Source organism: Populus alba, chromosome 1 (assembly GCF_005239225.2).
Source record: "Populus alba chromosome 1, ASM523922v2, whole genome shotgun sequence".
Classification (NCBI taxonomy): domain Eukaryota; kingdom Viridiplantae; phylum Streptophyta; class Magnoliopsida; order Malpighiales; family Salicaceae; genus Populus; species Populus alba.
In genome coordinates this window covers 53,834,518-53,849,277 of record NC_133284.1, presented here as the reverse complement: position 1 = coordinate 53,849,277, position 14,760 = coordinate 53,834,518, and the positions used below count along the sequence as shown (strand labels likewise).

Sequence of the window (14,760 nt, the reverse complement as noted above, 5' to 3'; positions counted from 1 at the left end):
GGACTATCATCAGTCAATAAAATACTGCCAAATTTTAATTTTTGTAATTTTTAACCTTCTCAACCAATTTTGACTAGTTTTAGGGTACTTTGACATCCTTTTTTCACTATTTATATTTTTTTTATAATATTTTTTTTATTATTTTTTGTACGGGCACCCAGAAATGGGTTACAACAATTTGTTTGTTAAGATCTTCATGCAAATCCATGATTCTTGTCCCCTGTTCCTATCTAACCATGGTGATTCTTACATTATATAATTGTAAATTATTAATTAATGCTTGTGTTTTTTATGATTTTCTATGCAAGTCTATTGGCAAAGGACAATCAACAACATAGTGGATGAATCCGAGCCTTAAACAATAACTTAAACAGCCAGTACATGAAGGTGAAAACCAAACATGAATCCATACGTAAACCTACAAAAATCTTTAGATCTTTCCTTTTCCTTTTGTTACAAGTTGTGGTCGTTCTTTGAGTCTTCATCTGAGCTCTGTTCAAGGTTTTTGTGGGAGGAAACATGGTGACTACCGTTGCGGCACACTGAGAAGGCAATGTAATGGGACTTTGCCCTTTTGGCTGGTTAAGGAAAAATGGAGGCAAAACAATAATATTGATTGAATTAAGAAGAAAAAACATATGGGGTGGAAATATTATTAATCAACAATGATTAAAATGAAAGGAAATTGATAAACTCGCCTTGCATGCCTTGAGGCTGGATTTAAGGAAACGTAATCACGGAAGGTATTGAAAAAATGGAAGAACTTGAAAAACCATTTGATGTTTTCTTCCTTTTTTGGCTGTATTTCAAGAGTTGAAGCTCCTCTCTAGCTCTCCTATAGATGAGCTAGATGACCCTTTTGATTAAGAAATCCTAACATCACATCTTAGCGCAACAAGTTGGATAATTAACCTCATTCATAACACTGCTTAAAATATGAAGCTGAAAAGGGCATGTTGTTTGAACGCAAAAAGCAAAGATCCTGTTCATCCTTGTTAAACTTGGTCAGGCCCAGAGGGTTGGCATGGGAAATTCGACCTGGAACCTTACCCAGTTCAAATTTCAAGTTAAACAACAAAAAAAAACATTGCCCTAGCGAAACCTAGCCAGGTTTTTAGTGACCTAATTAAACTATAACGTTTTGATTAAAAAAATCTGACCTGGTGTGATGTAATAACCTAGTGATCCAAGCCCTTTCCCTAGGCAGTCCCCGGGCTGGTCCGACAACCATGAATGATTCAATGAATGCCTATATTTCCAAGTTTTCATTCTATATCAAGATTGAATCAAACATCAAATGCTAATAAATGGCATCAAGCTAGAAATTCTGTATAAAAACCAACTTAAAACAAGATAATTGGTTACATTTACGGACAATATACATCTCAAAATTGTTTCAAGCGGGACATTTTTGGTCTCTGACTGCAAGAATATTGAATCAATTCAAGTGGATATTAAACTAGTTAGTTTAGCTTTTGTCATCTCTCGAATATGCCTTTGACATACACCATACCTTTTTCACTGAACTGAAGTTCCTTCCTCATTTGCTCTACTTGCTGATCATCACCTTGAACAACGATCTCTGATAAGGTCCCATCATCTGCAACCATCATCTTAACCTTGATCTCCTCTTTCCTTGATGCTCGCTTCCAGTAGTACGCTCCTCTGCATGCATTTCATCTTAAGAGCATCAGTGCAACTATATAGGGCGAGACACTTGAAAGAAGTCAATTACTACTGCGGGATGAAGCACTCACGCCAATGGACTTAGAATGGTGATCCAGAACCAATTGTTACCAAAGTCTGGAAAAGTTATGGTAAGCACAAGCGCAACGCTAGCGAGGCTAATGCAAGTGCAGAAAGTAAGCAATGCTGCCTGGCCTCGGTTTGGAACCATCATTCCCTCAAACCTACTCATAATTGAACATAGGAACAACATAAGGCGCTGCACAATTACACAATGGAAGAATGCACAGAGAAGTATAATGAAGACGATGAGGTGGGGATTGGCTTACGTAATGGTCTCTCCTCTACCAGTGACTGCAAAATTGTTGCGAGTGAAAAAAGATAAGATTTCTCCCGCAACCTGAGGTGGTTCTTTCTTCCCTTCCCCTTCCCCTGTAAATGTTTTCTGCACAATCTGCAATACGCACCCCCCACACGCACTAATTAAGGGAAAACCTCAAAAAGACAAACCCCTCCAACAGCTATAGAATTGGTCTCAATTTTGCCACCAGAAATGATTTTGTATCAATTTTATCCCCCAAGTTTCATAAATTTTCAATTAAGTCTTTTCATCTATATTTGATCATCGATTCCATCCAAATTGTACTTATTCTTGCAAGAAACAAATGTTTCTTTATAGAGAAATTAACTTTTTATGTTAAGGAATTCTAACATAAGACCTTCATTAAGAAATAAAAAATGTTTAAGGACAATAGATATACTAAAATTTGCTCGGGGATTAAATTGAGTCAAACTCAATAATTGGAGGGCATTTTTGACGTTTGCCAATAATTAGCTAAGAGCTGGTGCTGAATTTCCACATCTCATTCTCAATTACTGCTAGGAATTAAGATAGAAAACCACTACTTTATGGCTACGCCTCTAAGTGAAGATTATAGAAAGAATTTACAATCTACTTTACTCCTAATTCAAGGCACTAGAATTATCATTTAATTACAAAATTAATACTCAAGTAATCATCTTATAAGTATAAATTAAAAAAATAAGTAAAGAATAACTAAGCTGAAATGAACAGAAAATGGGCAGCTAAGAAGAACATATTAGCAGAAGAAGAAACAGAAGGAAGAGAAGTAGGACCTTGGATTTAACAGAGCGCTTGATAAGAGACCAGAGGCCTGGAACGGAGATGACAAAGAGTCCCAGAGAAGTGTAGTAGCTAGCCAATGAGTAACTAGCAGCACTTTCTGCAACTACAAACATGGATTCTTGGTTTTGAAGCTGTTCCATAACAACAGAGGAAGACAGGAGATGTTCATGGAGCTGAGAGGAGACTCGAACCACCACCCTCTTTGGTCTTGTGGAGATCACTCCAGCTTGTCCTAGCCATGGTTGACGGTTGTGGTGGCGGTGGTGGCGATGGTTGAATAATTCAGTTGTGTTGCTGCTCAGTTTCGACTTCGAGGGTAGAGAAATGGAAGGAAAAGGATGGGGTGATAGTGTCTTAGCTGCTGCCATTTTCAGTGTTGCAGAAAGCAGTAAAAGATTGGACTTCCCATTGATGAAATCCTTATGGTCCACCACTGTGTGATGGATAGCTAGCCACATGAATGGTCCATATTTTTTTGGAATAACTACAAATCAATCCCTTACGTTTAATGTGTTTCACAAGTCAGTCTAGTACTATCCATTCTTCTAAATTTTGATGACTGGAATACTCAATTCAATCTTACTACCAGTTTGAAGTTGATTATAATTAAAGATTGCCGTGATTAATGTGTATCAGCTTGTTTTTATTGGGAGTTTGAATCTGTAAATAACAGCAGCTGCTGCTGCTGCTGCAGAATTTGCAGCATAATCTTTTTTGTTTATTATCTTGATTGATATATATATAGTTTGACACTAGTAACCCGAAGGCTGTCACAGTTGTTGGCAAGGAACCAATTTCACTTTCCAGGAGGCAATGATTCCAAATTGCCTTCACCTCCTCTAATTGCCCAAACAAGATCTTCTCCCTTGGCATTTCGGTCACGAACTCTTCCATGAACATCAAATATTATACGAGCATAGATAAAATTGTCTCTGGCGAGGCCATTTTTTCTAAACATGGACCCTTGTGCACCTCATTCGTACAAACACCAGCTGGCCATGAGTCTTACTTTCCTCAGCAATTCTATTGTGAAGCTCACCAGTTGAAATTCAATATTAATTAGTATTTAGGCTAATAGAATTTAGAGTTTGTAGGTGTTTTAATATTAACTAAAGAAGGAATCCTAGTTAATGTAGAAGTTTTTGATGAAGAAGGATTTATAATAGACTAATTGGTTAGAATTCTTATTTAATTAGAATGTTAGATTTTTTTTTTATTAAATTAGGATTTTCTTTGAATAGTTTAATTCCTTGATTATCTAGTGGGGCTTATAAATAGGCTTATAATCTTAAGCATTATACACAAGTTAAGAGAGATACAGAAAAGAGCTAGAAAGGTGTATCTTTTAAGAAAACTCTTAATAAAAAATCATTCATCTCATTCTTCTTGTTGTTATTTAGCTTTGTTCTTATAAATTAGCTACCATATCCTATTCTTTTCTTTTCTTTTTCCAACAAGTAGTATCAGAGCTTAGGTTTGATTATTGAGCATGACCAATTCAATTTTTCCACTTCAATATCCTAGATTGACAAAGGACAACTATCAAACTTGGCTAGGTTTTCAAGATGTATGGGAAACAGTTGAAAAAGGCTTTGAGAAGCCTATAAATGGAGCAATATTGACTTCAGCCCAAAGAGAGGTCATGCAAAAGACATGAAGGAAGGATCAACTAGCACTAACAACCATCCACCATATCTGGATGACACCACTTTTGAGATAGTGGCTAATGCAACCACTACAAGGATGATAAGTTTTGTAAGAATCAAACCAAGGAGATGATAATGTAAGAAAGGTATGTTTACAAAACCTATATGGTGACTTTGAAAAGTTACATATGCTTGAATCAGAGAATATTTCAGAATACTTTGCAAGAGTATTGACCATATATAATCAAATGAAAAGATATAGGGAGAAGATGGAAGAGACACGTGTGGTAGAGAAATCCTACGGTCGCTGCAAAAGAAGTTCAATTATGTGGTGGTCGCAATAGAGAAGTCGCAAAATATAGATTTTCTTTCAATACAAGGTCTCATAGGGAAATTACAAGCTCGATCGTGAGGAAAGAGTCAACGAGATTCAAGAGGATGTGGGTGAATAAACACTTTTTTCAAAACAAGATGGTTTTGGATATCCTTGAGGAGGAGGAGGAGGTCGAGGCAACCTCAACATATCAAGAAATCAACCGAATAAAGAGAATTGGTTGATCAGTTCAACTAGCAATAGCAATTCAAGATCCAGATTTGACAGCAAGTTTGACAAATCAAAAGTTAAATGCTATAATTATCAAAATACAGGTCATTATTTTAGGGATTGCTAGAGTCCAACCAAGGGGGTTGAGGAGAATGCAAATCTTGTGATATAAGAGAATGAACCCACTCTATTACAAGTGTAAAATGAGAAAATGCAAGAAAAAAAGAACATGTGGTACCTAGATAATGGAGCCAGTAAACATGTGTGGAAATAACAACAAGTTCATGGAGTTTGATGAAGCAATTAGAGGTAATGCCACTTTTGCAGATCATTCAAAGGTTGTCATAAAAGGAAAAAGATACGATATGATTAAATTAAAAGATGAAAGTTATGAATTTATTGGTGATGTCTATTATACACCAAAGGTGAAAAACAACATATTGAGCTTAGGATAATTGTTGGAGAAGGGGTATGAGATTTAGATGAAAGATCATACTTTGACATTATTTGAAACTAAAAGAGATATGATTACAAAGATAGTCATGACAAAGAATAAAATGTTCTTGCTAAACATAGAAATGGATGTGCCTTAATGCTTAAATGATGGTGAGAAATATGACCGCTTACCAATTCTTGATGAAGAGGAGAAAAGATATTAAGATCATCAAAAACCTATAGTCACACCTCCACAAACACCAACAAGCTTAACTTCTTCTTTTTCTTCTAGTGAAAGCTCAAGTAATAGCACTCCAGCAAGAAATGATAGAATACAGATAACACCAATACTATTAAGGTAGGACATTGTGAAGAGAAAGAAAAGATAAAAGAATAATGATAGTTGATATTGAGGGGGAGTGTTGAAATAATATTAGCTAAAGGAGGAATCCTAGTTAATATGAGAGTCCTTGATGAAGAAGGATTTACAATAAACTAGTTTTTTAGAATCCTTATTTAATTAGAATGTTAGATTCTTTATTAGATTAAGATTTCCTTTAAATAGTTTAATTCCTTGATTATCTAGGACTCGGGGCTTATAAATAGGCTTGTAATTTTAAGCATTATACAGAAGTTGAGAGAGATATAGAGAAGAGCTAGAAATGTGTATCTTTTAAGAAAACTATTAATAAAATATCATTCAACTCATTCTTCTTCTTATTCTTTAGCTTTATTCTTATGTTTGCTCTTATAAATTAGCTACCACATCCTATCCTTCTTTTTCAACATTGTGGCACTAGCTTGAACTCATACGCTATTATCGTTAATATCAATGCTAATAGACCAAAGCTTTGCAAGGTCGACAACAATGAAAGGTCGCTCAATTTCAGATACATATACAAGCATCGAAGACATTGTCTCTAGTAATGCCATATTTTCTAAACATGGACCCTTATGCACCTCACTAGTACAAACACCAACTAAGAGGCCATGAGTCTTACTTTCCTCAACAATTCTATTGTGAAGCTCACCAGTAGTGGCACCGGCATGAACTCACACGTTGTTGTTATCGTTATCAATGCTAATAAACTGAAGCTTTGTAAGGTTGACAACAATGAAAGGCTATTCAATCTAGATACATAAGAGACTTCCTCGTAGTCAAGACCTACATTTCAGACTCAAGGTGAATTCTAAGCCTTTTTAACCAAATAACAGTAGTTTGGATGTGGGATTCTTGCAATGGTGATAAAATAAATTTAGGTTTCATTGTTGCATGTAATGCCCATCTATCCTTCATCATAATGGAAGAAAATTAGTGTAGCATGCACAGATAAAAAACAAGAAGAAAATTTTTAAAAAAAGAAATATTTTATTAAATGTTTTCTTTTCTATACACATTATACATATATATATATATATATATATATATATATATATATATATATATATATATATATATCATGCTTCTTATTACAAGTTTATTTATAGGTCTAAGATCTTAGACAAACAAAGAATTATACTAAGTAAAGAAAATCCTATTTTGAACAGGAAAAGTAATTCTACCAACTTAATTGGTCGATCGGCTTCTAATTGGTAGACCAATTCCTCTATTTTTCATAAAAAAACAGAAATCATGTTTACTTTCAACATCCCTTATTAAACTTAATTTTTCATAACTTTCAATATAATTCTCATCGTGTAAAAAAACAAAACCTATAATGCTTTTTCTATCATCCATATCTCCAACCCAATCACCATCGCTATAACCCACAAGTTCAAAGTTGTTAGAATAACCATATAATAATATTCTCTACACTTAACTAGAGCATTTATTTTTGCTTAATCCTCCATTTTAAACTTCTTGAGAATTTTTTTTGCAAACATCTCTTGATTCACAAGATCTTATCTTCTTCTTATTTGATTTCAATCCCTAGGGAGGAGGTCATAAGACCAATATTTGTTATCTCAAACTCCTCAATCATTGCTTGCTTAAAGTTTATAAATATCTTTGGATTATTGCCTATAAAAATCAAGTCATTCAATATAAGCATACAATCAAAGTATCACCACTCTTTTTTATTCTTACCTTGATAGGATATTCATAGGAGTATTTTACAAATCCATTCTTCAAGAAATAACTATCAATGTGACTATAATAAGCTCTCAGGGCTTGCTTCAATCCATATAAGGTTTTCTTCAACTTTAATATCTTGTCTTCATGTCCTTTCACTTCATTACCCATAAATTCCTCAATGCAAACCTCTTCTTCAAGAAAACTATTTAGAAAGTTGACTTGACATTCATTTGGTAGATCTTCCATCTATTTTGGGTGGCTGTGGAAATTATTAGTTAAATGGTCTCCAATCTAGCAACCGGGGTAAAAACTTCATCATAGTCAATCCTTTACTTTTGATTATAGCCTATTGCTACCAATCCCGCCTTGTACCTCTCCACTTCTCCTTTGACATTCTTCTTTCTTTGTAGATTCATTTGGCACCTATTAGTTTTTTTTTTTTTTTTGGTCTAAGAATCAATTTTCATGTGCTATTTTTCTCAATTGATGCAATCTTCTCATCCATAGAAATTCTCTTCTTTTTACCCTTAATTGCTTTTTTTCAAACACTATAGTTTCACATATGAAAAGATGACAATATAGTGTTAGATCATCATCAATTGGATTAATTACCTCATAAAAGTCTTCAAGTCTCCTTATCTTTCTTGGTGGACTAGGTGGGCTATCACCACTTGAACTTCCATTAGATGAAGAAGATAAAAAAGAAGTTGAGTTCATTGGTGATTATGGAGGTGTAACTAGTTCTTGATGATCTTCATATATTTTCCTTTCTTTATCAAGAATTGATAGTAAGTCATACTTCTCACCATTTTCTACCTTTTAATCTCATGCTCATTCTTTATCAAATTCAACATCCCTGCTAATCACCTTCTTTCCTTCATTGGGGGTTGTAAAGCTTGTATTCTTTGGGCTTTTGATCATAGCCCACAAAGATCATCATTTTATTTTTGTCATCTAGCTTGGTCTTTACTTGCTCATGTACATACACATAACCAATGCTTCCAAACACTTTAAAGTAAGTAGCATTTAGCTTTCTTTCATTTCATGTCTCTTGTGAAGTCATGCCATTCAAACCTTTTATAGAACACCTAGTTGATAAGTAAACAACACAATCTACAATTTCAACCCAAAACTCCTTTGACATCTTCTTGGTTTTGAGCATGTTTTCTCCATGTTATGAATGCTTCTAATCTTTCTCTCTACTATGCCATTTTGTTGTGGGGATCTAGGCACTACTAGGAGTCTTTTTATATCATGATATTTATAAAAATAATTAAACTTATTAGAACAAAAATCACCTTTCATATTTGTCTTAAGTGATTTTATAGAATAACCATTTTTTTCAACTAATGCTATAAAAGTTTTTAAAAATTAAATACATTAGACTTTTGTTTTAAGAAGTATACCTACATTTTTCTATTATAATCATCATTAAAAAATGGAAAATATAATATATTTTTTTACCAAATAAGCATAGTTGAATAGGACCGCATACGTTTGCATGTATCTTTTATAAGGGTTAATTTGCTCTAGATGTAGACTGTTTTGGAAAGCTCTTGCAAAATTGTTTGCCCACTAAATATTCTTCATACAACTGATTTGGATGTTCCATGGATGATAGACCCTTCAATATCTCTTTTTGCGTCATCATCTTTAAGCTGTCAATACTTGCATACCCAAGTCTCATATGCTAAAGCCATGTGACATGGTTACAATATTTAGCAAAACAATTATCTCAAATTGTTTTTAGGTATTCAGGTATTTAGGCACATTTATCTCTATATTTAGCAAAACTATCTTATTTTTTGTTATGGTTACCTTTGCAATTATAGTTCCATGAGTATTAAGTAATGTCAGCGTACTATTTTTCATCATAATTTTATAATCGTTCTTCAATAATTATCTCAAATTCAATATATTACTTTTTATAGTTATGATATAATAAACATCAACAATAAATTGATGACTACCGTTTTTCATTTGAATCAAAATCATACATTTCCATTTGATGAAAACCTTTGAATGATCTATAAAGTGACATCACCTTTAATTAATTCATCAAGCTCCATAAACTTGTCTTTATCTCCACACATGTGATTGCTTGCTCTATTGTCTACATACCACATGTTTTCATTGGTTTTTATTTTTTCATCATAGACTAGTAATAGGGTAGCTTCTTGCTCCTACTTTACTATTAAATTGACATTCTCTTCAATATTTTTGGTTAGATTCCAGTAATCCCTAGCATTATGACCTATTCTTTGACAATTATAACACTTCATTTTTGTTTTGTCAAACCGGGTTCTTAGATTGCTACTGTTAATGGAACCGGTCGACTAGTTTGCTTCATTCGGTTGACTTGGTTCACCTGTTGAAACTCTTTCAACCTCCTCTTCAAAATTTGTCTCATCCTCATCTTCCCCTACTTTGTCTATGTCCTCTACCTTCTTAGGTGTATTTAGAGCCATCTTGAATTTCATTGACTCTTTATTCATGGGCTTTTAGTTTTCCCATGAGACTTTGAATTGTTAGAAAATCCATATTTGATTACTCCTCTATCGCAACCACCATATAATGAAATTTCTTTTGTAATGAGTGTAAGAACTTTTTCACCACACGTGTTTCTTTTATCTTCTCCTTATGACTTCATCTAATTGTATATGGTCAATACTCTAGCAAAGTAATCTAAAATACTCTCCGATTTAGGCATATGTAATTTTTCAAAGTCACCTAGTAACTTTTATAAATGCACCTTTCTTATATTATCGACTATTTGGTTTGATTGCCTCAAAACTTCTCATGCTTACTTGGAAGTGGTTGTGTTAGCGATTATCTTAAAAATGCAATCATCCAGACATTAGTGAATGATTGTGAATGCTTGCTGATCCTTTATTTGTGCCTTTTTCACAATCTCCTTTAGGGATGAAGTCAATGTTACTCCTTCCATAGGCTCCTCAAATTCTTTTTCAACCCTTTCTCACACAACTTAGGAACCTAGCCAAGATTTCATGTGAATACACCAAATTTCATAGTTATCATTTGTTAAACGAGGAAATTGAAGTGGAAAATTTATAGTGGTCATGTCAAATAATCAGAACAAGCTTTAATACCACTTGTTGGAAGAAAATTAGTGTAGTAGAAGCTTATGGACAATAATGGAAAATAGCAAAGCTAAAGAATAAGAAGAAAAAATGAGAGCAATAAATGTTTCATTAAGTGTTTTCTCTTCCATACACCTTTTCTCTCTTTTATACTTATTCTCTATTACTCTAATTACAAGTCTATTTATTGGCCTAAAGTCCTATATAATTAAGGAATTATACTAAGCAAAGAAAATCATATTCTGAACAAGAAAAGTAATTATATCAATCTAATCGGTCGACCGGTTCATTTAATTGAACCGATTGACCAGTTCCTTAGGTTTGTAGAAAAACCAAAAACAATGTTTACCTTCATCACTCCAAACACACAAGAACTTGTGCTTGCAAGAAGAAACCAAAAATGAAAAATAAAATGACATGGAGATTTTTTTTATTTTTTGGATAGCTCAAAACAGCAAACATCTCGGAAGTGAAAATCAATCCAAGACAGGAAGAAGCCTAGGAATGGAGAAAGAAAAGAAAATATAAATACACATAGACAAGGTAGGTCCTTCTATATTTGCAGACTAAACGGATCCAAAGCAGCAAGGCAGCAACCATGGTAAAATAGAGACAATTGACTTGGAAATACTAGGCGCAAGAGAGCGTCTACTAGACAACAAAGTTCAAATGGCAGCAGCATCTTGATAAGGCAAGCTTGAGCACTCAATAAAATCACCCATGATAGGCATGAGCCTCGCCCAATATCTCTCACTCGTTTTAATTATAGAAAGGGACCTTCCATCCATAAAACTTTAATGAATAATAATTTTATGGTCAACCACTATTACCTCCATTATTACCCCAATAATGTGGTAGTATCTAGATCTGAATTATTATGCTCATGGGCAATAAATATATTGAGATACCACAATCAATCAAGAAATATATAATTTTTTAATTTAAAGGGGTCATTATATAAAAGATTATTAAACATTAGAGATCCATTGTTAAAAATAAACTACTTGCACCTTTAGTTAGTGTTTAATTACAATTTTAAAATACAAGAAACAAAGACAACAGAGATAAAAAAGAAAGAAAGAAATATAAGTTTTTTTTTTTATCTAATATTTTGAAATAGTGAAAAATATTCACTTTAAAATTGTTCTAAAATTATATTTATTTTATATTTTTATTTTCATATCCTTAACTAAACATATTTATATCATTTTTATCCTTGGATATCAACCGAACACAACCCTAATTGATGTAGATTTTAAAAGAAAGGATTATACAAAAACAATAATTCATAATTTTATTATTAAATATTTCTTTTCAAGTAATTTATTTTTTGAAAAGATTTGCCATCCTTAAATAAATCTAAAAATCAACCTAAAAATAAAAAAATAATAATAAAAAATCAAAAAATAAAATCATTAAGTATGTTATATAATTTTTTAAAGTTTAGGAAAAATAAAAATAATCTTTCTTAAAAACCTCCTCCATCACTGATTCTGCGTTGATTATTTCCTATGTGAGTAATTGGAATAGAAAGGGAGGATCAGTCTTTTGGAATACTCTGTTCATGTCTGAAGAAGTTATCAGACAGCCTTTGGAACAATGGAAAAATCTGCATTATTTCTGCTTATCAGTTACCAGAAGAGCAGTGGAGTGATCATGACAGCCTTTGGAATCTGATATAGAAACGGCAGAAGTGTGATTAATTTGCTGAAAACCTGTTGAATCATGGAAAAAGCGTAGGGGTGTTGTTTGCTATGTTATAATTCTGCATCATTATATCTTATTCAGTCACAATGGAGTCTCACATTTTTCGTTTATTATGTCTTCCATAAGCTTAAACACCATGAAACACACTTCAATCTCTCTTTCTCTGAGATGTGGCAAGGAGGAATACTCTGTTCATGTCTGAAGAAGTTATCAGGATCTACTCTGGTCTTCACTTGTACCAATCTGTAGAAGTTATCCTTGAAGTACTTGGTACCCCAAACACTTGCTTCTTCACAACTTGTGTTAGTCTTCTCGTTCATGCCCAGATCAAGATCCCTGTAATTTCCATACGCTTCCCTGGGATTCATGGAGACATAAGGTGCCATGTACTCATAAATCTTCCTAACCCAATCAATATGCTTTGCAGCATTCTCAGAAGGATCTTTCCAGCTGGTTGAGTAGTCGATCATGAACAGGTTGCCCTTTCTATGAGGGTAAGGAATCTGATATTCTGAGATTTTATTCATCATTCCACCATAAGGAATCAATACCATGGTAGGGTTCTCTTCTTCAAATAACCTTTCCCATAGCCCTTCAAGTGCGGTTTCAGGTATTGGTTCTTTGACAAAGTCTGACTTGCCTTTCAAGTAGCGTTTGAACAAATTATTCCGTTGAAGTAAAATTTCAGGAGTTGTATTGTTGGGAAAGAAAGACATATATAGCACTGAATTGATCCAGCTTGTTTCAATGCAATCCTGCTGTTGCAAGCCCAATTCAGGAAAGCTTTCTTGCATTACCTGTAGGAGTCGCTTGGTATCACCAAGAAACAACGCATCATAGGAAGTTGAAATAGTTTTTTTACATTTCTTACAAGCATTTTCCAATTGTACACTGACAGAGAGGAAGAGGTCATCGTCAAGTTTATCAGCCACTTGTTGCCATCTGTAGAGGAGGTTAGTTGCACCTTGTTCCAAAGTCTTGGCAACCCTAAAAACTGTCACAGTTGATGGAACAGGAACCAGTTTAACTTTCCAGGCAGAAATGATTCCAAAGCTGCCGCCTCCACCTCCTCTTATTGCCCAAAAAAGATCTTCTCCCATGACTTTCCGGTCAAACACTCTTCCCTGTGCGTCTATTATACGAGCATCGATGACATTATCCGCAGCAAGGCCATATTTTCTAAACATGGAGCCATATCCACCTCCTGTAATGTGTCCACCAACACCAACACTAGGACAAACACCAGCTGGGAAGCCATGTTTTTCACTTTTCTCTGAAATTCTATAGTAAAGCTCACCAATTGTAGCACCTGCCTGCACCCAAGCGCTATTACCATCAATGTCAATGCTGATAGAACGTAGCATGTCCAGGTCTACAACAATGAAAGGTGTGTCAATTTCAGAGACATAAGAGAGCCCCTCACGGTCATGGCCTCCACTGCGAACTCTGAGGTGAATTCCGAGCTGTTTTGAGCAAATAACAGCAGCTTGGATATGGGATTCCTCCACAGGTTTGAAAAGAAGTTCTGGTTTCGGAGTCAAAGGCAGCGTGAACCTGAGATTTTGTGCTGAAGATTGTAAAAATAGAAGTGAATGAAGAATTGACTGGAGAGTACAGCAAAGTGGAGAATGGAAAGGATATGTCAGAATTTTTTTGGAGACATTGTAGAAAGCTATCCCGAATCGGAAGTGAAATTATCAGAGAAGGAGATAGAAGCAGGACTCCAAATATCCATAGAGATGCATAGCTTGAAAGAATCATTCTGCCAGTTACTTAGCACAGCCGGGATCGTTTGGCAAGGAAGATTTTGTATCCTTGGATTAATTTTTAACTGTTGCCGACACACAACCCCACCTTAAACGTCTACACTAAAGTTTGATGCACTGTGGTAATAAATAAATTCTGGATAATCTTTTTGGTTTTCACAAATCTGAATTCGTATCTTGACCTGTCTGCATATATCAAAGTCATAGTCATAAGCAAATATTTTATTTTGGATAAAAACACGTTTCCACTAATATAGACGTTATGCATTAAACAAATGATCTATAAAAGTGACATCACCTTTAATTAATTCATCAAGCTCCATAAACTTGTTTTTATCTCCACACATGTGATTGCTTGCTCTATTGTCTACATACCACATGTTTTCATTGGTTTTTATTTTTTCATCATAGACTAGTAATAGGGTAGCTTCTTGCTCCTACTTTACTATTAAATTGACATTCTCTTCAATATTTTTGGTTAGATTCCAGTAATCCCCAGCAGAATGACATATTCTTTAACAATTATAACACTTCATTTTTGTTTTGTCAAACCGGGTTCTTAGATTGATACTGTTAATGGAACCGGTCGACTAGTTTGCTTCAATCGGTTGACTTCGTTCACCTGTTGAAACTCTTTCAACCTCCTCTTCAAAA

The 14,760-nt window shown here is 34.1% G+C and overlaps 1 protein-coding gene and 1 pseudogene across 1 annotated transcript; both read right to left on the bottom strand.

Moving 5' to 3' along the window:
* Positions 1 to 1,343: 1,343 nt before the first annotated feature.
* LOC118035889 (protein COFACTOR ASSEMBLY OF COMPLEX C SUBUNIT B CCB1, chloroplastic) lies at positions 1,344 to 3,248 on the bottom strand. The gene is made up of 4 exons (XM_035041554.2): positions 2,824 to 3,248; positions 2,016 to 2,140; positions 1,758 to 1,910; positions 1,344 to 1,665 (listed from the first exon to the last, which is right to left on the bottom strand). Exons 1-4 carry the CDS (start codon positions 3,199 to 3,201, stop codon positions 1,479 to 1,481), a joined length of 843 nt encoding a protein of 280 aa, XP_034897445.1. The 5' UTR covers positions 3,202 to 3,248; the 3' UTR covers positions 1,344 to 1,478.
* Positions 3,249 to 11,997: 8,749 nt separating this feature from the next.
* On the bottom strand, positions 11,998 to 14,353 carry LOC118035883 (monolignol oxidoreductase AtBBE-like 15; annotated as a pseudogene).
* Positions 14,354 to 14,760: the final 407 nt, after the last annotated feature.